Source organism: Sapajus apella, unplaced genomic scaffold (genome assembly GCF_009761245.1).
Source record: "Sapajus apella isolate SASKATOON/1434 unplaced genomic scaffold, GSC_monkey_1.0 scaffold205, whole genome shotgun sequence".
Taxonomy (NCBI): domain Eukaryota; kingdom Metazoa; phylum Chordata; class Mammalia; order Primates; family Cebidae; genus Sapajus; species Sapajus apella.
In genome coordinates, this window is record NW_022437145.1 from 395,214 (window position 1) to 422,937 (window position 27,724).

Below are 27,724 nucleotides of genomic sequence, written 5' to 3' on the forward strand. Positions count from 1 at the left end.
CTGGAGAGCAGAACACTTGGTTTATCAAAGAGGCATACCTGGAGAGGACATGGAAGCTCCATGCCCCTTCCTCCATACTTCACTCTATGCATCCCTTCGTCTATATCTTTTGTGATATCCTTTATAATGAACCAGTAAACCTACCTAAGTATTTTCCTGAGTTCTGCGAGCTGCTCTAGCAAATTAAAAAGGGGGTCATGGGAACCTCAACTTGAAGCTGGTCAGAAGTTCTGAAGGCTTGGACTTGAGAATGTTGTCTAAAGAAAGTGGAAGCAGTCTTGTGGGGCTGAGCCCCAAACCTGTGGGATCCGATGCTATCTCCAGGTAGATAGTGTTGGAAGTGAATTGGAGGACAGCCAGCTGGTGTCTGCTGGACAACTACTTGCTTAGTGTGGGGAGAAACCCTCATGTTTGACCACAGAAGTCTTTTTTTTTTTTTTTTTTTTTTTTGAGATAGCATTTCACTTTTGTTGCCCAGGCTGGAGTGCAATGGTATAATCTTGGCTCACCCAAACCTCTGCCTCCCAAGTAGCTGGGATTACAGGCGTGCACCTCCACACCCAACTAATTTTGTATTTTTTTTTTTTTTTTTTTTTTGAGACGGAGTTTCGCTGTTGTTACCCAGGCTGGAGTGCAATGGCACGATCTCGGCTCACCGCAACCTCCGCCTCCTGGGTTCAGGCAATTCTCCTGCCTCAGCCTCCTGAGTAGCTGGGATTACAGGCACACGCCACCATGCCCAGCTAATTTTTTGTATTTTTTTTAGTAGAGACGGGGTTTCACCGTGTTGACCAGGATGGTCTCGATCTCTTGACCTCGTGATCCACCCGCCTTGGCCTCCCAAAGTGCTGGGATTACAGGCTTGAGCCACCGTGCCCGGCCTAATTTTGTATTTTTAGTAGAGACAGGGTTTCTCTGTGTTGGTCAGGCTGGTCTTGAACTCCTGACCTCAGGTGATCTACCTGCCTCTGCCTCTCAAAGTGTTGGGATTTCAGGCGTGAGCCACTGTGCCTGGCCTAATCACAGGAGTCTTATGTGATTATTGTTGTTCAGTGAGAGAACACAAAAACATTTTTTTCCTCAAGTTGCTTAGGTAAAAAGATTATAAAGGGATCCCTAATGTCATAAGTTTTGGAACCATGTACAATGGCTAATGCCTGTAATCTCAACACTTTGGGAGGCTGAGGCAGGAGGATCACTTGAGCCCAGGAGTTCAAGACCAGTGTGAGTGCGGTGGCTCATGCCAGCACTTTGGGAGGCCAGGGCAGGTGGATCGCTTGAGGTCAAGAGATCAAGACTAGCCTGGCCAACGTAGTGAAACCCCAACTTTACTAAAAATATAAAACTAGCTAGATGTGGTTGTACACTCCCGTAATTCCAGCTACTTGAGAGGCTGAGGCAGGGAGAATTGCTTGAACTGGGAGGTGGAGGGTGCAGTGAGCCAAGATTGCACCACTGTACTCCAGCCTGGGCAACAAGAGTGAAACTCTGTCTCAAAAAAAAGAAAAAAGGCCGGGCGCGGTGGCTCACACCTGTAATCCCAGAACTTTGGGAGGCTGAGGTGGGCAGATCACCTGAGGTCAGGAGTTTGAGACCAGCCTGGCCAACATGGAGAAACTCATCTCTTGGAAAAAAAAAGAAAAAAAAAAAATATGTATGTAAAGTTTCTGGGTCTTAAAAAAAAATGCCTGGGCAATGGAAAGACCCCATCTCTACCAAAAAAAAAGTATAGGAATCCTCAGTGTCACACCTATAGATACCAAACCCCCTTCTCCATCATTTGGATTGCCCTGGGAAGGACGAGACAAGACCATCATCCAAACAAACAGAGATCAGTTCTTGAACCGGGGTTGATGTTGTTTATTCTCCTGCCACTAAGAGGTACCCCAGAGTTTACAAAGACAGTAGGAATATTTCTATTCTCCCTATGTATATTGAACAGCTGTGCACCTAGCAGGGTGCCTGAGTAGGAAGTTAAGTTCATTTTAACGGCTGGAGCTTGTTACAAGTAGTGGAGCCAGGCCTTTGCACATCCATTTTCTTCAGAACCCAGGGAAAACTAGCCCATCTTGTCAGCTCTAGTTTTGCACCTGCTGGTGCTGCTCTCATCCCTCTCTGACAGCAAAAGCTGGCTAATTTTGGATCATCTGTGGCCTGACACTGAGGTGTCTAATCATAGGGGCTGTAGAAACAACTACATTAACAAGTCATCCAGCCTTACACCCAGTGTGACAGTTTTTGAACAGATGGCCTCCTTCCTTCCTGTTTACTGACATGCAAGGCTCTGAGAAAAAGAATTCAATCCAATTTACAGCAAACACCACATTTCAAGAAAAGGGAAAGAACAGGTGGTGTGTATACCAAGGCCCCGCTTGCTCAGGCAAAAAGAGGCTGCAGAAAATTGGTTCATCAATGGCAGTCTATCACGAAGTGACCATCGTATAGTGAGTTTATTTGTTCTCTAAAATAACATGAACATGCATCTTTCCACTGCGTGACTTCATGGGTCATGGCCAACATAGAACTTGGATAAGAAATCCTTTGGCCTTGGCTCTTCTGTTTCATGGAAGAACCGCATGATGTGTGTCCGCTGCTTCCATACGTTAATTGTTTCTTCCAGTTCCATCTTTCCCTGAAGAGTGAGGAAAGAGGTCATCAGTCAAAGTGGTCAAGTTGAAGGCGTATGACACTGAAGGCCAGGATTCTATTCTCTGTTCAGCATGGACTTGAGTGACCTTGGGCAAGTAACTACTCTGTCTGGGCAAAGTTCCTATGTCTGGTCAATGAGGTGGTTGGGCTAAATTCTTTCTGAGACCTTTCAAAGATTCTTTAACTCTGTGGTTAACTGGTACCAAGAGGAGAAACTTATAGGTTAACAGGCTCCTATCCCATGACTACCTAACCTGACTGGCTTAACTTATGCTTCTGCATATCATTTCTTCTGTTACCGACTGGTTCATGTGGAAGCTCCTATTGATGCTAATGTGACTGGCCAGGGGGACAGAATCAGCCCCAGGATTTGACCCAATTTATACAGGATGCATAACCAGCCAACTGCCTCCTCCAGATGTAAGCTGGCATCCAGAGGAAGTGGTAACTTCCAGGGATGAGTTTCAAAAATAGCTCAAACTTTCCTCCCTATGTCTTTTTTTGGTTATAAAATGCAAGCCCCAGTGGATATTCCCTTAATCAATCTTTATCTATTTAACCAGGTGATAATCTCCAAGTTCAACTATTTCTCTAAAACAGCAATAGTCACTGCTGAACCAGTAATTGCTTTCTAAACTTGGAGACAAAATGCTCATTTGGAAAGACTAGTTTTGTGGACTAGTTGGCTGATCTTTTAAATTGGTCAGGGAGGGTCAGTTACCTTAATGACCAGAAGATCAACCACTCTGGGGTCTGTGACGTGGGCATTCTTCATAAACATTTCTCTGACTTTATCTCGTCCCTGTTTCACAGTGATGTCCAGCTGGAATTGGTGCACTAGAGAGAAAAACATGATTCAGGGTAGAAATTGTACGGCTAAAACATGTTTTTAAAACCTAGAGTCAACGGATATTCATTGAACACATACAGGTCGCCCACCATTCCTTCACTAAAAATTAGCCTGACCCTAGGCTAGGTGACCTGTGATTCATGGCATTTGCTCTCAAGGAATTTATTATTTTGTTTGGGGAGAAAGACCACGGAATTTTTGGGAAGAGGCAGTAAAGCATTGTTCAAAAGTTTGCACAACCTGGATTCAAATCCCAGCTCTGTTAGCTGTATGATCCTCTGTAAGTTAACTTTCTTGTGCCTGAGTGTTTTTTTTTTTTTTTTAATTTTTTTGTAAGAGACAGGGTCTTGCTCTGTTGCCAAGGCTGGAATGCAGTGGTATGATCAGAGCTCCCTTCAGCCTTGAACTCCTGGGCTCCCATGATGCTCCTGTCTCTCAGCCCCCCAGGAAGTTGCTAGGATTACATGTGTGAGCCATTGTGCCTGGCTGAGTGTATTTATCAATGAAATGAAGACAATAACAGCACATATAACTCTGATGGAGATTTCATGAGACAATGCAAAATGCTCACAATAATGCCTAACATGGCATAAGCTCTCAATAGACATAAGCTTTTTTTTAGTGAGACAGAGTCTTGCTCTGTCATCAGGCTGGAGTGCAGTGGCTCCATCCCTGCTCACTGCAGTCTCTGCCTCTTGGGTTCAAGCAATTCTCCTGCCTCAGCCTCCCGAGTAGCTGGGACCATAGGTGCGTGCCACCACACCCAGCTAATTTTTGTAGTAGCATTATTTTTATATGGAACAATCAGCAAAAGAAAACAGGATTGAAATTGATAATGTAAAATGATGTGGCCTAGGCTATTAATTACTATACAAACTTTGCGTTGAGGGAGAACTGCTAGGGGGTTACACAGGTCAGGGAGGCTTCAATCCAACAAGCAGTTAATACCATCTTAGGTTACTTGGTGGAAGCAAAGTTGATGATGTAGGTCCACTTGTCTAGTTGTTACATTCTGACTGGAGAGACAGCCAGCTAGGACAATAACCATAAAATCATAATATTCAACAACCCCTGATTAAGCTCCTAAAATAATGGCAAAGACGCAGTGACCTGGAACTTTGGATGAGGCGTAAGGATGTCTTTTGAAAATTAGGTTTTAGGCTGGGCGAGGTGGCTCACACCTGTAATCCTAGCACTTTGGGAGACCGAGGTGGGTGGATTACCTGAGGTCAGGAGTTCAAGACCAGCCTGGCCATCATGGTGAAACCCCATCTTTAAAAAAAAATGAGCTGGCCATGGTGGCGAGCGCCTGTAGTCCCAAGCTACTCGGGAGTCTGAGGCAGGAGAATTGCATGAACCCAGAAGGCGGAGGTTGCAGTGAGCCAAGATAGTGCCACTGCACTCCAGCCTGGACAAAAGCAAGACTCAGTCTCAAAAAACAAATGAAAAACAACAATAACAAACATCAAGTCAAATAAAGAAAATAACAAAATATTGACAGTCCTTGACATTTGTACTACCCTTGACAGTTTAGACGGAATTTTCCCCAACCCTTCTTTCATCCAGTACAGTGGGCAGCACTGAGAGGGATACCGAGGTAGGAAAACAGCTTCTGCACTCTGGGAGCCTATACACAAATGCTTCAGACTAACGGACGGGTTCTGCCACCTGAGGGAGGGGTTAGCAGGGAGCAGGCCAGCAGCGGGGAGAAGGAAGAATTCAAGGAATACTAGAGGCAGGTAGAGTTTGGGAGCAAGGTTTGGGAAACTGGAGGGAAGTGAGGCCATTTCAGCTGGAGGGACTGGAAAAGGGACTCTTGTAAAAGTCACCTCCCTTCTGTGGTTCAGTTCATTTTTCTGTGAGGGGAGTGGGAAATGAATGACCGCTGAGATCCTATGGCCACTTTGCTTATAAAACCTAACGGTGACGGGTAAGGTGGCTCAGGTCTGTAATCCCAGCATTTTGGGAGGCCAAGGCGGGCAGATCACCTGAGGTCAGGAGTTCGAGACCAGGCTGGCCAACACGATGAAACCCCGTCTCTACTAAAAATACAAAAATTAGCCCGGTGTGCTGGCACATGCCTGTAGTCCCAGATACTCGAGAGGCTGAAGCAGGATAATCTCTTGAACTCAGGAGGTGGAGGCTGCAGTGAGCCGAGATCGTGCCACTGCGCTCCAGTCTCGGCGACAGAGTGAGACTCAGTTTCAAACAAACAAACAAAAAATCTAACGGGCATCTGTAATCATACTCTGCAGCTCTAGACTTGGGGTTCCAGGTACACCAGTGGCTCGGTTTGGGCCCAGGGCACACCACTTCGCCTCTCCGTGCCTCCGCTGCCTCACCTACAAAATAACTGTGTCACTGACAGTCCTCGTCCTCCCGCCCAGCGGCTCGGTAACATCTACGGGGCACAAAAGAAATCAAAGCTCCGAAGGCGCCGTACGGATGCCGGGTCCGGCCCAAGGCAGGCTCGGGTGACCCTCTTCCCCTAAAGCACCCGCAGTCGCTTCTCCTGAGGTCGGCCCGTGAGAAATCCCGGTCCGGGTGGCTACGACCTTGAGCGGCGGCCTCCGGATCCCCACGTGCGCCGCTACCTCTCACCAGTGTGCGGCACCTCCCGATACCAGGCGCGGTAGAGCTCGCGCACTCTCCGCTTGGCCTCGTTCATGTCCCGACTGAAAATGGGCTTCACAGAGGTGCCGGCAGCAGTCGCAGCTCGGCGGACGCCGATCCCCGCCATCTTGCCAAAACAGCCACTCCACAACTCCACCCCTTCGCGAGCAGCGCGGGCGGCCGGAGGGCGAAAGTCTCTTCTCTTTGGCTAAGGAGAGACGTCCCGCCTCTGTGCTGGGTGGGCGGGAGGATGACTCTAAGGCTCTCCGATTGGCTAGGAAGCATCTCTCCTAGGTGGGCGGGTGATGGGGCTGCGCAAGCTCATTTACAGAAGCCCCGCTTGGCCATTGGGCCGCCCAGCTGTCGCTCTGACGTGCCGGCGCCGCCGCAAGGTGGTTGCTGGGTCTGGCGCTGGCGCTGGGTAAGCGGAGCGGCTGCGGGGCTTCCCTCGGCGTCCGGGTGTCCGGCTTCCTACCGCGCGTCCTGGTAGCGTCCGTGGGCGCACAGGCCTCGAAGAACCTCCTCGAGGCGGGCACCCGAGGTGGCGGCGGAGCCAGACAATGGCGCCTGGGCTGCAGTGGCGCTGGCCCTGTCGCCTGGCGACCTTCCCCAGGGCCAGGATATACTTATTTTTCTGTAAGCCAACTCTTCCTTAGCGCCGAAGAGGCGTTAAAACGCTGGCGCGTCTCCAGAGCCCCGGGAGGAAGGCTGTAACGACAGCCCCATCGTGGGCAGGGACATTCGCATCCCGAGCCCTGGATCGCTGAAAACCAGTCCAGAATTTGGAAGCTGGAAGGAACCTTAGAGCGTCCATTCTGGGTGTCTCTTCGCCGGCGTTTTCCCACTGAGGTTATGTAAACATCAAGAGGAGCCTAGAAGTGTAAAGGAAAAAAGGACGGCTAACCACAGGGCAGACCGTGGGCAAGATACCTTCGTGTTCTCCGCTCTCACAGGTCAGGTGGGTACCGCCAGAGTCCCCGTTTGACAGGTGAGGAAACTGAGGTGGCCCAGAGTCCAGGTCACGGGACAGATCCCCCCAACCCCAACCGCCACCCCCACCCCCCCCGCCTGACTCCTGCCTAAGAGTCTCGGTTTTTTTCTGAAGGTGCAATTGACAGGAGTCTGTGAGTATTGGGGAAGGGGCCAGGGGCCAGGGCTGAGCTTACCCTCCATCTAGTCCAAACTTTCCCATTTTGAAGGGTTAAAAAACCAGATGTACTTTACTCAAGTGAGCTATACAAAAGAAAGCATGTAACATATGTAAATTTAAAAGCATAATGGTAAAATGGAAGCTTTCGAACCTCAGTACCAACTTAAGAAGCTGTAACAGTAAAGGTTTACATAAAGCGTCCTTAGATGTCCTTAGTGGCCAGTATTCTCTAGTTCTTTAGGTACATTAACTTGTCTAAGCCTCCCAACAACCAGTTAGATAAGTGTTGATATACTCTTTTCATTTTATTTATTTTTTTGAGATAGTCTTGCTCTGTTGCTCAGGCTGGAGTGCAATGGCGCCATCTCGGCTCACTGCAACATCCGCCTCCCAGGTTCAAGCGATTTTCCGGCCTCAGCCTCCTGAATCGCTGGGATTACAGGTGCGCACCATCGTGCCCCGCTAATTTTTGTATTTTAGTAGAGACAGGTGACCTCTAGTAGAGGTAGTTTGTGTTTTAGTAGAAAAGGGTGACCTCAAGTGATATGCCCGCCTCAGCCTAGCAAAGGGCTGGGATTACAGGTGTGAGCCACTGTGCCCAGCCGATATACCCATTTTATAGATGAGAAAACTGAGGCACAAAAAGACTAAAAGTCGGTTTTCTGACTCTCACAACACCTATACCATGATATTTTTCTGTGTGATTCTAACACCTGTATGCGCCTGCCTCCTTCAGAAGTACCCACTATCATAATAAATTCATTGTGTTTAACATTCCTTTTCACTGAAAAAAAAAAAAAAAAAAAAAAAAAGGGACGCAGTGGCTCACACCTGTAATCCCAGCATTTTGGGAGGCCAAGGCGGGTGGATCACCTGAGCTCAGGAGTTCCAGTCCAGTGTGGCCAGCATGGTGAAACCTCATCTCTACTAAAAATACAAAAATTAGCTGGGCGTGGTGGCGCGCACCTGTAATCCCACCTACTAGGGAGGCTGAGGCAGGAGAATCACTTGAGCCTGGGAGGTGGAGATTGCAGTGAGCTGAGACTGCGCCACTGCACTCCAGTCTGGGCGACAGAGTGAGACCCTGTCTCAAAAAAAAAAAAAAAAAAAAGGAAATAGTAGAAAAGACTTCTAAAACAATCCGCAAACTGGGAGAAAATTTTTGCAAATCACATGTTCCATAAGAGACTTGTATCTAGGAGATATAAAACTCTTACAACTCAATAGTGAAAAGACAAATAGCCAAATTAAAAAATGGGCAAGGGTGACAACACCAAATGCTGGTGAGGAGGTGAAGCAACAGGAACTCTTTTTACTGGTAGGAATGCAAAATGGTACAGCAACTTTGGAAGACAATTTGGCTTTCTTACAAAACTAAACATACTCCTGTCATAAGATCCAGCCATTGCATGCCTTAGTGTTTACCCAAATGAGCTGAAAACTTATGTCCACACAGAAACCTGCACATGGATGTTTACAGCAGCTTTATTTGTAATTGCCAAAGCTTGAAAGCAACCAAGATGTCCTTCAGCAGGTGAATGGATAAATACTATGGCATATCCAGACAATGGACTGTATTCAGCACTAGAAAGAAATGTGCTGTTAAGCCATGAAAAGGCGTGGAGAAACCTTAAATGCATTACTAAGTGAGAGAAGCCAATCTGAAAAAGTTACATACTGTCTGATTCCAACTATGTTACATTCTGGAAAAGGCAAAACTGTGGAGACAGTAAAAATATCTTTGGTTGGCAGGGGCTCGGAGTGGGGAGAAATGCACAGAGAATTTTTCAGGTAGTGAAATTACTCTGGGTGAGTGGTGGATACACGTTATTACACATTTGCTTGAACCCAGTTCAGGGCTGCCATAAACTATTATCCTAGCACTGTACTCCAGTCTGCGTGACAAAAAATCAAAACACAAAATGTGGTGATACAGTTTGGATATTTGTCCCCTCCACAATCTCATGTCGAAATTTCATCCCTGGTGTTGGAGTTGAAGCCTGGTGGGAGGTGCTTGGGTCTTGGAGGCGGATCCTTCATGAATGGCTCAGCACCATCCCCTTGGAGATGAGTAAGTTTATGTGCAATCTGGTTGTTCAAAGGTGTGTGGCATCTCCCCCCTTACTCTCTCGCTCCTGCTATCACCATGTGACATCCCTGCTCCCCCTTTTCTTCTGCTGTGATTGGAAGCTTCCTGAGGACCTCACCAGGAGCAGATGCTGGAGCCATGCTTGCACAGCGTGCCGAACTCTGAACCAATGAAACCTCTTTTTTAATTTATTTTTAATTAATTTTTTTTTTTTTGAGATGGAGTTTCGCTCTTGTTACCCAGGCTGGAGTGCAATGGCACGATCTCGGCTCACTGCAACCTCCGCCTCCTGGGTTCAGGCAATTCTCCTACCTCAGCCTCCTGAGTCGCTGGGATTACAGGCACGCACCACCATGCGCAGCTAATTTTTTGTAGTTTTTTAGTAGAGACGGGGTTTCACCATGTTGACCAGGATGGTCTTGATCTCTTGACCTCGTGATCCACCCGCCTCGGCCTCCCAAAGTGCTGGGACTACAGGCATGAGCCACCGCGCCAGGCCTATTTTTATTTTTTAAAAAGAGTCTTGCTCTGTTGCCCAGGCTGGAGTGCAATGGCATGATCTCAGCTCACTACAACCTCCACCTCCCGGGTTTAAGTGATTGTCCTGTCTCAGCCTCCCGAGTAGCTGGGATTACAGGCGCCAACCACCACACTTGGCTAATCTTTGCATTTTCAGTAGAGATGGGGTTTCACCATGTTGGTCAGGCTGATCTTGAACACCTGACCTCCAGTGATCCACCCACCTCAGCCTCCCAAATTGCTGGGATTACAGGCATGAGCCACTGTACCCTGCCTAAACCTCTTTTCTTTGTGAATCACCCAGCCTCAGGTATTTATAGCAGTGCAAGAAGGGCCTAATACATGTGGTGTCTCCATATAATGGATACTCTTCAGCAATGATGAACCCTGAAAAACGCTAAATGAAAAAAGCTAAACACAAATAGCACATATCATATTCTGTTTTTGTAAAGGATTCCAGAAAAGAAAAATCTGTAGAGACAGAGGTAGACGAATGATGATCAGATGCTGAGAGTGAAAATGGGGAGTGAATGTGAAAGGCACAAGGTTTCCTTTTTTGGGGGGTTGATGGAGACAAAGGAGTCTCACTCTGTTGCCCAGGCTAGAGTACAGTGGTGCAGTCTTGGCTTACTGCAACCTCTGACTCCTGGGTTCAAGCGATTCTCATGCCTCAGCCTCCCAAGTAGCTGGGATTACAGGCGTGCACCATCATGCCTGGCTAATTTTTGTATTTTTAGTAGAGACAGGGTTTCGCTATGTTGGCGGGACTGGTTTCAAACTCCTGACCTCAGGTGATTCGACTGTCTCAGCCTCCTAAAGTGCTGGGATTACAAGTGTGAGCCACTGTGCCCATCCTCAAGGTTTCTTTTAAGGCTGATGGGAATTCTTTAAAATTAGTTTGTGGTGATAGTGTACAACTTTTAAAATATACTAAAATTCATCGAGTTGTACACTTAAAATGGGTGAATGACATATTTTATGGTATGTAAATTATATCACAGTAAAGCCATTGAGAGGCGTCTTGCTCTGTGGCCCAGGCTGGAGTGCAGTGACACAATCTTGGCTCACCAGCAGCCTCCCCTTGAGATCCTTCCACCTCAGCCTCCCAAGTAGCTGGGACAATAGGCACATATCACCATGTCCAGCTAATTTTTTTGTATTACTTTGTAGAGACTGGGTCTCACCATGTTGCCCAGGCAGGTCTTGAACTCCTGGGATTAACCAATCCTCCCACCTCGGCCTCCCAAAGTGTTGAGATTACAGGTGTGAGCCACCTTGCTCTGCTATTTCTATAATTTTAACATTTCAAGAATATATAAATGAAGTCATACACTATATGACCTTTTGGCTAGGCTTTTTTTTTTTTTTTTTTTCCCCCCACTCAGCGTCAGTTTCTTGAGATTCATCAAGCTAGTTACATGTATAAATACTTTATTCCTTTTTACATCTGAATAGTAGTCCATGGTATGGATGCATTACAGGTTGTTGAACCATTCACCCCTTGAAGAACATATGGGTTGTTTTGGTTTTTGGCTATTACATGTCAAACTACTATAAACATTTGTGTGTGGCTTTTGTGTCGACATAAGTCTTCATTTCTCTGTATAATTCCCCAAGAGTGCAATGGGTCATATGGTTATTGTATATTTAGTTATTTAAGAAACTGCCAAATTAGGCAGGGTGCAGTGGCTCCCGCCTGTAATTCTATCACTTTGAGAGTCCAAGGTGGGCAGATCACGAGGTCAGGAGTTCAAGACCAGCCTGGCCAACGTGGTCAAACCTTGTCTCTACTAAAAATACAAAAATTAGCCAGGCATGTTGGCGCGTGCCTGTAATCCTGGTTATTTGGAAGCCGAGGCAGGAGAATTGCTTAAACCCAGGAGGCGGAGGTTGCAGTGAGTTGAGATCCTACCATTGCACTCCAGCCTGGGGTGACAGAGCAAGACTCCATCTCGGGGGCGGGTGGGGGGGGAAGAAAAAAAGGAACTGCCAAATTGTTTTTCAGAATAACTGTATCATTTTACATTTTCATTGGCAATTTATGAGTGATCCGGTTTCTCCACATCCTCTTCTACATTTGGTATATCAACTTTTTACCTTTAGCCATTTGGGTAATGTAGAGGGATCTCCCATTGGAGTTTTAGTTTGCATTTCCTTAATGGCTGGTTATATTGAACATCCTTTTATAAGTTTATTTCCAATCTGTGTATTCTCTTTAGTGAAGTGCTTTTTTATGTCTTTTGCACATTGTTTATTTACATTGTTTACTTTTGAGCTTTGGGAGTTCCTTATGTATTCTAGCTCCTTTGTCAGATAAGTAGTTTGCAAACATTTTCTCCCACACTATGCCTTTTCATCCTCTGGACAGGGTCTTTTCACAGAGCAAAAGTGCTTAGTTTTGATGAAGTCCTTTTTTTTTTTTTTTTAAATTTTTCCTGTTATGGATTGTGCTTTTGGTGTCAAGACTAACAATGCTTTGTGTAGCTCTAAGTCCAGAAGATTTTCTCCTTCATGTTTGATAATTCACATTTAAGTTCATGGTCTTTTTTTTGTGGGGGGTTGTTGGGGGACAGAGTCTCACTCCCTCACCCAGGCTGGAGTGCAGTGGTGTGATCTTGACTCACTGCAACCTCTGCCTCCCAAGTTCAAGCGATTCTAGTGCCTCATCCTCCCAAGTAGCCAGAATTATAGGTGCACACCATCACACCCAGCTAATTTTTGTATTTTTAGTAGAGATGGGGTTTCACCACGTTGGCCAGGCCAGTCTGGAACTCCTGACCTCAAGTGATTTGCCCACCATAGCCTCTCAAAGTGCTGGAATTATAGGCATGAGCCACCGCACCTGCTCATAATTTTTGTATATAATGTGAGAGTTAGTTCAAGGTTCATTTTCTTGCTTATGAATATCTGATTACTCCAGAACCATTTGTTAAAAAGCCATTTTCCCTCCATTGAATGCATCAGCACCTTTATAAAAAAAAAAAAAAAATTGGGCATATTAGCTGATGATAGATTCTCTTAGTTTTCCTTCCTTTGATAATTTGCCAATTTCCCCAAGCATTCTTGAAGGACATTTTCATTGGATATGGGATTCTGGGTTCATAGTTCTTTTAAAGACTTGAAAAATGTTGTGTCACTTCTTTCTGGCTTTTGTTGTCTCTGATGAGAAATCAGCTGTCATTCACATTTTTTTTTTTTTTCCTATGTAAGTAACATTGTTTTCCTCTGGCTGTTTTCAAAAAAATTTTTTGTTTTCACAAGTTTGACTATAATGTGTCCTGGTATGAACTTCAGGTTTGACCTGATTGGAATTCTCTAAGCCTCTTTATTTTTATTTATTTTATTTTTTTGAGACAGAATCTCACTCTGTCACCCAGGCTGGAGTGCAGTGGCAGGATATCGGCTCACTGCAACCTCAATCTCCCAGGTTTAAGCGATTCTCCTGCCTCAGCCTCCCAAGTAGCTGGGGCTACAGGCGTGCACCACCATGCCCAGCTAATTTTTGTATTTTTAGTAGAGACAGGTTTCACCATGTTGGCCAGGATGGTCTCAATCTCTTGACCTCGTGATCTGCCCCCCTCGGCCTCCCGAAGTTCTGGGATTACCAGTATAAGCCACCGTACCTGGCCAGAATCTATTGTTTTATACATTTTGCCAAATAGAAAAGTTTTCTTTGATTATTTGTTCATTTGTTTGTTTATTTATTTGAGACAGGGTCTTGCTCTGTTACCCAGGCTGGAATAGAGTGGCACAGTCATGGCCCACTGTAACCTAGACCTTCTGGGCTCAAGCGTTACTCCCTCAGCCCCCAGAGTAGCTGGGACCACAGGCGTGCATCACCACACTCAGTTAATTTTTGTATTTTTTTGTAGAGATGGCATCTCACTACGTTGTCCAGGCTGGTCTCAAACTCCTGGGCTCGAGAAATCCTCCTCCTTCTGCCTCCCAAAATGCTGGGATTACAGGCATGAGCTATCACACCCCACTCTGATCTTTTATTAATAGTGTCACAGGTCCCTGAGGCTGTATTTACTGTTTTGTCCATCTGTTCATCTTTCCTTCCCTCCTTCCCTTCCTTCCTCCCTCCCTCCCTCCCTCCTTTCCCTTTCTTTCTGCTTAAAAAAAAAAAAAAAAAAAAAGGACTCCATCTCAAGAAAAAAATAAAGAAGTGAAGTGAGTGAAGTGATTGAGGGCAGACATTTTTTGCCTTAAGACATTTCTGGCTGGGTATGGTGGCTCACGCCTGTAATGCCAACACTTTGGGAGGCCAAGGTGGGCAGATCACCTAGGTCAGGACTTTGAGACCAGCCTAGCCAACATGGTGAAACCCAGTCTCTACTAAAAATACAAAAATTAGCCAGGTATGGTGGCGGGCACCTGTGATCTTAGCTACTTAGGACGTAGATAGGAGAATGTCTTGAACCTGGGAGGCGGAGGTTGCAGTGAGCTGAGATTGCACCATTGTACTCCAGCCTGAATGACAAGAGTGAAACTCTGTCTCAAAAATAATAGTAATAATAAATAAATAAATTTAAGACATTCCTGAACTTAGGAGCAAAGCATTTAATATTTTACTATTGAGTATACATTGCTAGCTATAGGTTTTTCGTCGATGCCCTTCATCAGATTGAAAATGTTTCCATGAACTCCTAGTTTGCTGGGAATTTTTTTTCTTTCAGGAACAGATGTTGATTTTGTGAAACATATTTTATGCATTTATTGAGATAATCATGTAGTTTTTCTTCTTCAGTTTGTTAACATGGTAAATTTCATTTATTGGTTTTTAAATTTGAACCAACCTTGCATTCCTCGAAGTAAATGCCATTGATAATGTTGTATATATTTACATATTATTTTCAATGTGATAAGATTTTGTTAATACTTGCATCTGTGTTTATGAGGCCCATCTATCTCATTTCTTACGTCTGGTAATAATTGTTTTATGTACTGGGAACTCCAGTGTTAAGGTGCATATGTATTTGGAATTGTGATATTTTCCTGTTGGACTGATTTTTTTTTTATCATTATATAATGTCCCTTTTTGTCTTTTTTTTTTTTTTTTTTTTTTTTAGACAGAGTCTAGCACTGTCGCCCAGGCTATGGTGCAGTGGTACAATCTCAGTTTACTGCAATCTCCACCTCCTGGGTTCAAGCAATTCTCTTGCCTCAGCCTCCTGAGTAGCTGAGACTACAGGTGGGTACCACCACACCCTGCTAATTTTTTTGTGTTTTAGGAGAGATGGGGTTTCACCATGTTGGCCAGGATGGTCTTGATCTCCTGATATGATCTGCCCGCCTCGGCCTCCCAAAGTGTTGGGATTACAGGCATGAGCTACCGTGCCCGGCCCTTTCTTTTTTAACTGTTATTGCTTTAAAGTCTGTTTGGGTGACATAAGAATAGCTACTTTTGCTCGCTTTGGTTTCCATTTGCATGGAATATCTTTTTCTACCCCTTTACCTTAAGTTTATATGAGTCATTATGCATTTGGCGAGTCTCCTGAAGACAGCAGATACTTGGTTGGTGAATTTTGTCTACTCTGCCATTCTGTATCTTTTAAGTGGAGCATTTAGGCCATTTACATTCAATGTTAGTATTGAGATGTGAGATATTGTTTTATTCATAGTGATAGTTGTTGCCTGAATACCTTGGGTTTTTAAAAATTGTGTTATTGTTTTATAGGCCTTGTGAGATATATACTTAAAGGAGATTCTATTTTTGTTTCAAGATTTAGAACTCTTTGGCATTTCTTGTAGCTCTGGCTTGGTAGTGGCAGATTCTCTCAGCATTTGTTTGTCTGAAAAAGACTTTCTCTCTCCTTCATTTATGAAGCTTAGTTTTGCTGGATACAAAATTCTTGGTTGGCAATCATTTTGTTTGAGGAGGCTAAAGATTGGACCCCAATCCCTTCTGGCTGATAGGGTTTCTGCTGGGAAATCTGCTGTTAATCTGATAGGTTTTCCTTTATAGTTTCCCCGATGCTTTTGCTTCATCCCTCTTAAGATCCTTCGCTTCATCTCGACTTTAGATAACCTGATGACTGTGTGCCTTTGTGTGCCTGACTTGTGATCTTTTTGCAATGAATTTTTTAGGTGTTCTTTGAGCTTCTTGTATTTGGATGTCTAAATCTCTGGCAAGGCCAAGGAACTTTCCCTTGATTATTTCCTCAAATAAGCTTTCAAAACGTTTAGGTTTGTCTTCTTCCTCAGGAACCAATTGTTTTTAGGTTTGGCTGTTTAACATAACCCCAAATTTCTTGGAGGCTTTGTTCATTTTTTTAATTTGTCTTTGTCTCGTTGAGTTACTTTAAATGCTTTGTCTTAAAGCTCTGAAGTTCTTTCTTCTTCTTCTGGTCAATTGTTGACACTTCCCAGTGCATTTTGTATTTCTCTAAGTGTGTCTTCCATTTCCAGAAATTGTGATTATTTTTTCTTTATAATATCTAATTCTCTGGAGAATTTTTCATCCATAGCCTGTATTTTTTGTTGTTTTTTGCTTTTTGTTTTTTGGTTTTTTTGAGACAGGGTCTCACTTTGTCACCCAGACTAGAGTGCAGTGGCACAATCTCAGCTCACTGCAGTTTCTGCTTCCTGGGTTCAAGCAATTCTCCTGCCTCAGCCTCCCGAGTAGCTGGGATTACAGGCGTGTACCACCATGCCTGGCTAATTTTTGTATTTTTAGTAGAGATGGGGTTTCACTTTGTTGAGGAGGCTGGTCTCAAACTCTTGACCTTAAGTGATCTGCCCACCTCAGACTTCCAAAGTGCTGGGTTTACAGGTGTGAGCCACTGCGCCTGACCAATCCAAAGCCTGTATTAATTTTTTTTTTTTTTTTTTGAGACGGAGTTTCACTCATGTTACCCGAGCTGGAGTGCAATGGCGCGATCTCGGCTCACCAGAACCTCCGCCTCCTGGGTTCAGGCAATTCTCCTGCCTCAGCCTCCTGAGTAGCTGGGATTACAGGCACGCACCACCATGCCCAGCTAATGTTTTGTATTTTTAGTAGAGACGGGGTTTCACCATGTTGACCAGGATGGTCTCGATCTCTTGACCTTGTGATCCACCCGCTTCGGCCTCCCAAAGTGCTGGGATTACAGGCTTGAGCCACTGCGCCTGGCCTTAATTTTTAAATTCTTTGTTAGTTTTCACCTTTCTCTGGTATCTCCTTGAGTAGTATAATAATCTATCTTCTGAATTCTTTATCTGGCAATTCAGAGATTTATTCTTGATTTAGATTTATTGCTGTGGAGCTAGGATGGTCTTTTGGGGGTGTTATAGAACCTTGTTTTATCATATTACAAATTACTTTTCTGATTTCTTCTCATTTGTGTAGACTATTACAGGGGAAAAATCTGGAACTCAAGGGCTGCTATTCAGATTCTTTTGTCCCACAGAGTGACTCCTTCATGTGATGGGCACCCCCTTCCCCTAGGAGTGGAACTTCCTGGGAGCCAGACTGCAGTGATTGCCATTGCTCTTCTGGGTCCAGCCTCTCAGTGGGGCTACCAGGTTCCAGGCTGGTGCTGAGGAATGTCTGCAAAGAGTCCTGTGATGTGATCCATCTTCACCTGCTCTGGCGGAGGTGGGAGGGGAGTAAAGTAGACTGTGAGTGTGAGGTCCTTGCTTGTAGTTGTGTTTAGTGTGCTGGCTTTCTCAAATGCTGGTTGTGCTAGCAGTGAAGTTGTCACATGGACAGACTCAGGACCTCTGGTTAGCCAGGGTGTTGCAGGCAGTGGAATTAGCTGTTGTATTCTTTCTTGGAGCAGGGTTATTCTATTGTGAGTTGCCAGGAGACGGTACAGTACCCTAAGAGCACTGAAGAGGGCTACCCCATGTGAACTCAGGTAGTCAGGGAAGCCTTCCTGAAAGCCATGGAGAAGCACATTCTAGGTAGAGAACAGCATGTGTAAAGGCCTAGAAGTGAGTGTCTGAGGTGAAAGTTCAGAGCCTCTGTTGTCAGCAGCAGGACATGGAGCAACCCTGACATTGAGATTTAGGCAGAGGGAGAGAGAGAATGAGAGGCGGGGAGAGAGAGAGAGAGACAGACAGACAGGGACAGGTAGGAGGAAAACCAGAGCATGAAAGAGAGGAGTGGGAGGTAGTAGGAACACCAGAGCATGAGAGGTCAAGCAGCCAGGAGGGAAGGTGAGGGTTAAAGGGTCAGCTGGGTTTGGTGACTAGGAGTGGATTGGTGACCTCAGTGAGAGGGGTTTCAGAGGCTTATGGGTCAAAAACAGGTGGAAGTGGGTTGTGGAGTGCGGGAGAGGTAGAAAGCAGTAAACACACCCCCTGCTGACGCCGCTCTCAAGGAGACTGGTGTTAAGTGTAGGGGTCAGTTAGGACAGTAACTGGAGAAAGAATACGGCTTCAAGGGAGCAAGGGTTTTTTCTTTTTTTGAGTTGAAGTTTTGCTCTTGTTGCCCTTGGAGTGCAGTGGCGCGATCTCGGCTCACTGCAAACTCCATCTCCCAGGCTCAAGCAATTCTCCTCCCTCAGCCTCCTGAGTAACTGGGATTACAGGCATGCACCACCACGCCTGGATACTTCTGTATTTTTAGTAGAGACAGGGTTTCTCCATGTTGGTCAGGCTGGTCTTGAACTCCTGACCTCAGGTGATCTGCCCACGTTGTCCTCCCAAAGTGCTGGGATTACAGGTGTGAGCCACTGTGCCCAGCTGGCTTTTTTCTTTTTAATGGAAGAGATCAGCAATGTGTTTAGATGCTGATGGAAGGAGCCAGAAGAAAAGGAGAATATTGAGGTGAGACAGGAGATCCCTAAATGTCCAGGTGAGAAGACCAGATGAAATCAGGTACAGGAGCAAGGCTAGCCTCAAAGAGGCAAGGGCAGCCTCCTCCCCTCCTCCTCCCCTCCTCCCCTCCTCCCCTCCTTCGCTGGCCAAGGCACCCCTTGGCCTGTGGCTTCCTCTCATAGGCCAAGAGGAAATGGCCTAGGAGACGCCAGTGAATGGATGGGTTTGGTGGCATAAAGTCGAAATGCCCATCTGATGGTGCCTGTGTTCTCTGCTGAAAGTGAGGAAGACAGAGGTGGAGTTAGAGGTTAAAGAGAGAATCTAAGGGCTGCGCACTGTGACCCATTCCTTTAATCCCAACACTTCAGGAAGCCAAGGCAGGAGGATTGGTGGAGTCCAGGAGTTCAAGACCAGCCTGGGCAACATAGTGTGACCCTGTCTCTTAAAAAAAAAAAAACCTAGCTGGGCCTGGTGGTGTGTGCCTGTGGTCCCAGCTATTCAGGAAACTGAAGTGGGAAGATCACTTGAGTGTGAGATGTTGAGGCTGCAGTGAACAGTGATCACAACACTCCACTCTAGGCTGAGTGACATAGCAACACCCTATCTCAAAAAAAAAAGAGTGCTGGGCATGGTGGCTCACGCCTGTAATCCCAGCACTTTGGGAGGCCGAAGCAGGTGGATCACCTGAGGTCAGGAGTTCAAGTTCAGCCTGGCCAACATAGTGAAACCTTGTCTCTACTGAAAATACAAAAATTAGCTGGGTGTGGTGGTGTGCATGCCTGTAGTCCCAGGTACTTGGGAAGCTGAGGCACGAGAATCACTTGAATCTAGGAGGCAGAGGTTGCAGTGAGCTGAGATCAGGCCACTGCACTCCAGCCTGCATGACAGAGTGAGACCCTCTCTCAGAAAAAAAGAGAGAATTTAAAATGGTGGGAAACAGAGACTGCCAGGCTGCAAGCAGAGGCCCCTCTCACATGAGAGACCTGGGCTTTACAATGGATGTTAGTCTTGGTGGGATTCTGACACTCATGGTGGCGTTTCAGGCAGAGAAAGGTATTTTGAGGAGCCTAGAAAGTCTGCCCCAGTTCCCCAGAGTTATTTTTTAAATGCTGCCTAAACCAGAAAACACTTCAAAGTGTTGGTAGTTTTTAACCATTACTATTCACTGTAATAATTAGCCACCTACACCTGTGGACATTTTACACCAAATGATCAATAAAGTGATGCCTTTTTCCTGAATCCTGTCCCACCCCTTTTTTCATCTTGTTTCACTGGGACCTATCTCTCCAGCTCTGAGGACATTGAAACCAGCATTTGTTTGGGGGCACAATGGTCTTGGGAGAAGTTCCCGAGCATTTTCCAAGCTCCTCGTGTCGCCAAGCTCCTCCTCCTGTCACCAGCAGGCCATGCTCTGTTTGACCCTGGGGGTAGAGGTTCTTGCCATTGCCCCAACAGCCTTGGGCCCGTTGCCATCCCTGCCAGTCACAGAGCAAGGATGCATTGACTGTTGTCCATTTTTTCTTAATGCCTAGACTGAAAATGGCATTTGGTCTATGCTGCCAGAAAGAGAGGTAAAGTTTCTGTGGGGCCTGTTACCATGCCCCGAATGACAAGGAGGGGGACCTCCACTTGGGCTTAAGAGGAAGGGAGAATAGGGCTCTCTACCCCTTTCCTGACTGGCGTAGTGTCTCCCTGGCTGGGGGTCAGGGTGAAAGAGCAAGTGTTGGGGCAGCAGGAGTTCAAGGGGGAGGGCCTGTTCCTGGCAGAGGGCGTGTGTGTGTGTGTGTGTGTGTGTGTGTGTGTGTGTGTGTGTATGTATATGTGTATATGTCTGCGTATTGTGTCTCTGTACATGTGTGTGTCTCTTGTGTGTACATGTGCAAGCCTGGGTGTGTGCATGTGAGTCTGCATCTCTGTGTGCTTATGCCTTCCTGTGTCTGTGTCTATGCGTGCATGTGCACGTCTGTGTGTCTGTATGTATGTGTGCGCGTGTGTGTGTACATGTGCATGTGTACAGACAGGGAGCCACCATCATGGCAGTGCCAAGATGCTCAGAAGAGGAGAAAGGGTCATGGGATATTGTCTTTTTTTTTTTTTTTGAGATAGAGTCTTGCTCTGTTAATCAGGCTGGAGTGCAGTGGCGTGATCTCAGCTCACTACAACCTGTGTCTCTTGGGTTCAAGTGATTCTCCTGCCTCAGCCTCCCAAGGACCTGAGACTGCAGGGTGCACCGCCAAGCCCAACTAATTTTTTAAGTTTTAGTAGAGATGGGGTTTTACCATGTTGGCCAGGATGGTCTGGATCCCTTGACCTCGTGACCTCGAGGTCAGCCTTGGCCTCCCAAAGTGCTGGGATTACAGGCATGTGCCACCGCACCTGGCCAGAATATTATCTTTAATCTGGGTTGTGGGACCTGTCACTACATAGTAAGAAGGGCTTTGGAGAGGGACACAGGGAAAAGAGCTCTTCCAACTCTGAATGCCCAGCCAAGGCCAAAAGTCTGGTCCCTGACTTCTGGTTGGGCTTGCCCTCTTTGCAGGATGGATCCGTGTAAACAATTATGAATGGAAAGAAGAGGGGAGGGAGCAGGGTTTTCTGTGTGCTCCAGACTGCAGGGCTGGGTTTTGAAGAAGTAGGTAGAGGCATGGAACCATGGCTGTCAGCAGAGAGCTCAGGCCAAGGCTGAAAGATAATTCATTGACAAATGTTGACATGCTGTCGTGAGATAGGTTCTTAGGCCTGGAATGAGGAGGAAAGAAGCACCCCTAACACCCCAGGGGAGGGCCCGAGGCACCCTAGCCTCATATTCAGCAATGTTTTCTCTTCTAGACTCCACGAGTCCCTGTACGTAGTATACATCTTTATTCTTGCAGGTGAGGGACTCGGTGCCAGGGTGGGCTGGATATGATGGTATTAATAGGACCTGGGAGGCTGGCTCCCCCCTGCCAGGACCAACCTGTCTCTAGCTGCCCACTGGGGCTCCCACAGGACCCCTTACAAGGCTGCCATATACCCAGTTCCCAGGGACTGGCGACACTGCTCAGCACCAATGCTACCCTTCATCCCTTTCTTCTCTGGATTCTCACAGTGAAATTGGGATTTGAACCTATGTCTAACTCTAAAATGCAAACTTCTCCTGCCCTGGCTATTTGCCTCGCAAAAGCCTAAACCTGAGAGACGAGAGTTGGTGAGAGGAAAAGCAGGTTTATGTGGAGAGCCGGCAAACCGAGAAGATGGTGCACTAACATCCTGAAGCACCATTCTGAGTTAGTACCAATGGGCTCTTTTTATGTTAGGGTCAAGGGGAAAGGAGTTGGTTGGGATCAAGAAATAACTAAAAACTGCAGATATCTGGGTGCCAGCCAGGGTTTGAGGAGGTTGGGAACTTCTTTGCCCTTGGTCAGGTCACAAAGCTCCTATAAATCTTTCACAAACAACTATATTGTTAAAGTATAGTTCTCTTACATATTTACTTTAATCTCTTACATACTTCTTTTTAATTGCAGAGTTAGTTTTAAAAACTTAAGGCTGGGCACAGTGGCTTATGCCTGTATCCCCGACACTTTGGGAGGCCAAGGTGGAAGGGAGTTTGAGATCAGCCTGGGCAACATAGGGAGACCCTGTTGCTACCAAAAAAAAAAAAAAAAAAAATTAAAAATTAGCCAGGCTTGGTGGCACTCACCTGTGGGCTCAGCTACGTGGGAGGCTGAGGCAGGAAGATTGTTTAATCCCAGGAGGTTAAGGCTGCATTGATCTGTATTCCTGTCACTGCATTCCAACCTGGGTGACAGAGCAAAAACCCTGCCCCAAAAAACAGACATGATGGGCATGGTGGCTCACGCCTGTAATCCCAGCACTTTGGGAAGCTGAGGCAGGTGGATTACTTGAGGTCAGGAGTTCAAGACCAACCTGACCAACATGGTGAAACCCTGTCTCTACTAAAAATATAAAAGTAACTGATCATGGGGGTGCAGACCTGTAATCCCAGCTACTTGGGAGGCTGAGGCAGGAGAATCACTTGAACCCAGGAGGTGGAGGTTGTAGTGAGCTAAGATGGTGTCATTGCACTCCAGCCTGGGCAACAAGAGCAAAACTCTGTCTAAAAAAAAAAAAAAAAAGTTTTATTGCCATCAAAGATACGCATGTACAGCAGGTCCTCAAATGATGTCATTGTAATGCTGATAAGAAAACAGTTCCCAGCGGGGTTATTGTCTGTGGAGTTTGCATGTTCTCCGTGTCTGCCCGGGGTTTCCTCCGGGTTCTTGGGTTTTCTCCACATCCCAAAGGTGTGCATGTTAGATTCACTGGCATATCTACATTGTCTTAGTATGAGTGAGTGTGGGTGTGTGTGTTTACTCTGCAATGAGACGGTAACCTGGTCAGGGTCACTTTCTACCTTATGCCCTGAGCTGCCAGAGATACTCTGAACAGTAGAAACTCTGATCTGGAATAAGTGGGTTGGAAAATGAATGAGTGAATACAAATTATTATTATTTTTATTTATTTATTTACTGTAGAGATGGGATGTCACTATGTTGGCCAGGTTGGTCTTGAACTCCTGACCTCAGATGATCTTCCCACCTCGGCCTCTGAAAGTGCTGGGATTACAGGAGTGAGCCACCACACCAGGCCTTAAATTACTATTAAATAAAAATCTGTAGCCGGGCACAGTGGCTCACGCCCGTAATCCTAGCACTCTGGGAGGCCGAGGTGGGTGGATCACCTGAGGTCAGGAGTTCAAGACCAGCCTGGCCATCATGGTGAAACCCCATCTTTAAAAAAAAAAAAAATCTGTAACGCCTACAGTCACCATACAGATGCACAATAAACCACGTGGTCCCAAAGTACTTGGTGAACTGCCATATTGGTGTTTGTTTTTGAATTGTGTGATGGCAGGAGGTGCTCCTGACAGCTTTGGCTTTACAGAGATTTATTCTTTGACTTAACCCACCACCGTCACTCGCCGACTCGCCAAAATTTGGGTAAATTGTATCTTGTTTTTTTTTTTTTTTTTTTTTTGAGACAGAGTCTTGCTCCGTTGCCAGGCGCCAGGCTAGACTGCAGTGGTGTAATCTCAGCTCACTGCAGTCTCCGCCACCTGGGTTCAAGCAATTGTCCTGCCTTAGCCTTCCAAGTAGCTGGGACTACAGGTGCACACCACCATGCCCAGCTAATTTTTGTATTTATTAGTAGAGACGGGGTTTCACCATGTTGGCCAGGATGGTCTCAATCTTTTGACCTTGTGATCCACCCGCCTCGGCCTCCGAAAGTGCTGGGATTACAGGCGTGAGCCACCGCGCCTGGCCTCTTACTTGTTCTTATTAATATTTTTTATATATATGTAGCTCACTGTATTCATACTGCTATAAAGAACTATCTGAGACTAATTTTAAAAGGAAAGAGGTTTAATTGACTCACAGTTCTGCATTTCTGGGGAGGCCTCAGGAAACTTAAAATCATGGCTGAAGGCAAAGGAGAAGCAGGCACCTTCTTTACAGGGCAGCAGGACGAAAGCGAGGGCAAGTAGGGGAAATGCCAGAGGCTTATAAAACGTCAGATCTCCTGAGACTCACCACCATGAGGACAGCATGGGGAACTTGCTCCCATCATCCAATTACCTCCACCTGGGTCCGCCCTGGGTATGTGGGGATGATGAGGATCACAATTCAAGATGAGATTCTGGGTGGGGCCACAGCCAGACCATGTCACTCATGTTTACTTCTATATTTAATATTAGAAATGTTTTGGGTTTTTAGAAGTTTGATGATCATTTTTTGACCATACGTAGCTTTTGTTTATGTTAGCCTATGGTAAAATTGGTTTTGTGATAGCTTCCAAGAACCTATGGATGACATTAACTCAGGACTTTCTATGCATAGTGTGAAGTTTTATAAGACTTAAACAGCCAGCTGCCTTTTGCCCCTCCTCTCCTCATTCATGATTCCCCCAACCCAGGTGGGAATCTTTCCCGCTTCCTACCTTTCCAGTGGTAGCCTTTGATTTTGACTCTATATTTTATAAAGATAGGAGAAATTTCCTGTACTGTTTTGTCTTGATTTTTAAGACTTAAACATTATCTAATGAATTTCTACAATGGAAGATGAGAATTTAGCTCTCATAACAACTACACACTTAACTGCCACCTCCAGCACACATTTCTTTTTAGCCTTCTATTGTAATTATATAATAGTTTTTGTCATCTGTAAATTTTAAAATCTGAGTAATCACGCCTTCAATTGTTATAAATTTTTGCATTTTTGTTGATTTTTACATCATTGGGCTCTTTTTTCTTTTGAGATGGAGTCTCGCTTGGTTGCAGGGGCTGGAGTGCAGTGGCATGATCTCAGCTTACTGCAACCTCCACCTCCCAGGTTCAAGCAATTCTCCTGCCTCAGCCTCCCGAGTAGCTGGGATTACAGGTGCCTGCCACTACACTCAGCTAATTTTTTATATTTTTAGTAGAGATGAGGTTTCACCATGTTGACCAGGCTGGAGTTGAACTCCCAACCTCGTGATTCACCCACCGCGGCCTCCCAAAGTGCTGGGATTACAGGTATGAATCACTGTGCTCAGCCCCTCACTGGGCTTTTTATTTCCCCTCTTCACCTTCCCTATCCTTGCTGTGGGCTCTTTTTATTCATTTTTTAAAATTAGGGTGTTATTTATATAGAGTAAAATTAATACCTTTCAGTGTACAGTTTTGTGAGTTTGACAGGCTGTAGTTATGTACACCACCATGATCAACATACAGAACAGTTCCATAACTTCACAAAATTCCTGGCTGGATGAAGTGGCTCACGCCTGTAATCCCAACACTTGTGGGAGGCTGAGGTGGGCGGATCACCTGAGGTCAGGAATTTGAGAGCAGCCTGGCCAACATGGTGAAACCCCGTCTCTACTAAAAATATAAAAATTAGCTGGATGTGGTGGCATGCGCCTGTAATCTCAGCTATTCAGGAGGCTGAGGCAGGAGAATCACTTGAACCCGGAAAGTGGAGATTACAGTGAGCCGAGATCTTGGCATTGCATTTCAGCCTGGGCAATAGAGTGTGACTTCATCTCAAAAAAAAAAAAAAAGCAATCCTTCATAGTCACCTGTAGTCAACCCTTCGTCCTACTCCCAGGCCCTGGCAATCAGTGAACAGTTTTCTGTTCCTGTAGTTTTGCCTCTGTAAGATTGTCATATAAATGGCAACATACTAGCCTTTTCAGTGTGGTTTCTTTTACTTAGAACAAGGCATTTGAGATTCGTCTAGTTGTGTATATCAGTAATTTGTTCCTTTTATTGTTTTTTGTTTTGAGATAAAGTCTCACTCGGTCACCAGGCACCAGACTGGAGTGCAGTGGCACAATCTCAGTTTACTGCATCCTCTGCCTCCCGGGTTCAAGCGGTTCTCCTGCCTCAGCCTCCCAAGTAGCTGGGACTACAGGCACGTGCCACCATGCCCAGCTAACTTTTGTATTTTAGTAGAGATGGGGTTTCACTGTTTTGGCCGGGATGGTCTTGATCTCTTGACCTCATGATCCACCCACCTCGGCCTCCCAAAGTGCTGGGATTACAAGCGTGAGCCACCGCGCCTGGCCCCCTTTTAGTGTTGAGTGGTGGTTCATTGTATGGATGTACCAGAACATTTGGACAGTTTCTAGTTTGGGGCGATTATAAATAAAATCACTATTAATATTCACATACAAGTTTTGTGTGAACATAGATTTTGCCTACACATGGGTAAATAGCAGTGGAATTTGGGTCATATGGTAAGTGTAAGTTTAATTTTGTAGAAACTCAAAACTTTTTCTAAATGGCTGTCTCAGCAGCAATAACCAAGACACTCCAGTTGTTCTATATCCTCTTCAGCATTTGTTACTTTTGAAAGCCATTCTAAAAGGCAGATTTGAAATTTTAGTAGGTCAATATTGAAGGTTTATGTTATTAAAACTGTGTAAACAAACCAGGCGTAATAGTTCATGACTATAATCCCAGTACTTTGGGAGGCCAAGGCAGGAGGATCACTTGAGCTCTGGAGTTCAAGACCAGCCTGTTCAACATAGACTCTATATAAAAACAAAACAAAACAAAAACAGAAAAAAATTAGGTCAGGTACAGTGGTTTATGCTTATAATCCCAGCTTCTTGAGAGATCAACAGGGGAGGATTGTTTGAGCCCAGGAGTTCGAGACCTGTCTGGACAACATTGGGAGACCGTGTCGCTTTAAAAAAAAAAAAAAATGCTGGGTGTGGTAATTAGCTGGATGCCCTGTAATCTCAGCTACTAGAGGCTGAGGTGGAAGGGTCACTTACTTGAGCACAGGATGTGGAGGCCACAGTGAACCGTGATCATGCCACCGCACTCCAGTCTGGGCAACAGAGCAAGACCCTGTCTCAAAACAAACAAAAAATGTAAGCAGTAGTCCCATTTGAATCATGATTTTGGTTTTTCTTCTTTTTAATTTCTTTCGTTTTCACTGCATCTATTATATAATTAATTCATCCAAGTTTTCTGCCAAAAATAGAAATATCTTTGTAATACGTTTAGACAGATCAGGCCATTTATCCATATGATCATTTTCATGGAGACATATCTCAGAGAGCCCTCCATCTCATCTCCCTGATTCTAAGTAGACAGGGTGCCCTTGAGGTCTGCTGCCCAGCTGTCCTCCTGAGCTCTCCATTCACTCTTATGCTGGGGGCGCTTCCCTGCGTGTTGTGCTGGGTCCTATGTTATCTTTTATTTCCTCTTAATTTTAGTGGAGTATAGCCTCCAATTGCTTCCTGAGGGGTAGTCTTGAGACATTTTTGTATCCGAAAAGGTCTTAATTCATACCTGCATAGCATTTGGCTAGGTATAGAATTCTAGATTGGAAATACTTTCTCAGATTTTGAAGATCCTCATTATCTTATAGCTTCAAAGGTTGGTGTTGGAAAGTTCAATGAACATTGAATTCCTAAAGCTCAGACCGTGTGTGTGTGTGTGTGTGTGTGTGTGTGTGTGTGTGTGTGTGTGTGTGTGTGTGTGTGTTTGGATTTTCATTCCTATTACTTTATTTTCTTTTCTTTTCTTTTTTTTTTTTTTTTAAAGATGGGGTTTCACCATGTTGCCCAGGCTGGTCTC

At 45.5% G+C, this 27,724-nt stretch overlaps 1 protein-coding gene and 1 long non-coding RNA gene across 2 annotated transcripts; both read right to left on the reverse strand.

The window, feature by feature from the left end:
• Window positions 1-1,378: 1,378 nt before the first annotated feature.
• LOC116544092 lies at window positions 1,379-27,016 on the reverse strand. Its single transcript, XR_004265810.1, has 3 exons — window positions 26,922-27,016; window positions 18,154-18,156; window positions 1,379-1,417 (listed from the first exon to the last, which is right to left on the reverse strand). It is a non-coding gene; the product is annotated as an uncharacterized LOC116544092 (long non-coding RNA).
• On the reverse strand, window positions 2,428-6,445 carry NDUFA6 (NADH:ubiquinone oxidoreductase subunit A6). The gene is made up of 3 exons (XM_032270199.1): window positions 6,101-6,445; window positions 3,371-3,486; window positions 2,428-2,632 (listed from the first exon to the last, which is right to left on the reverse strand). The coding sequence occupies exons 1-3, from the start codon at window positions 6,237-6,239 to the stop codon at window positions 2,501-2,503; spliced, it is 387 nt and encodes a 128-aa protein (XP_032126090.1). The 5' UTR covers window positions 6,240-6,445; the 3' UTR covers window positions 2,428-2,500.
• Window positions 27,017-27,724: the final 708 nt, after the last annotated feature.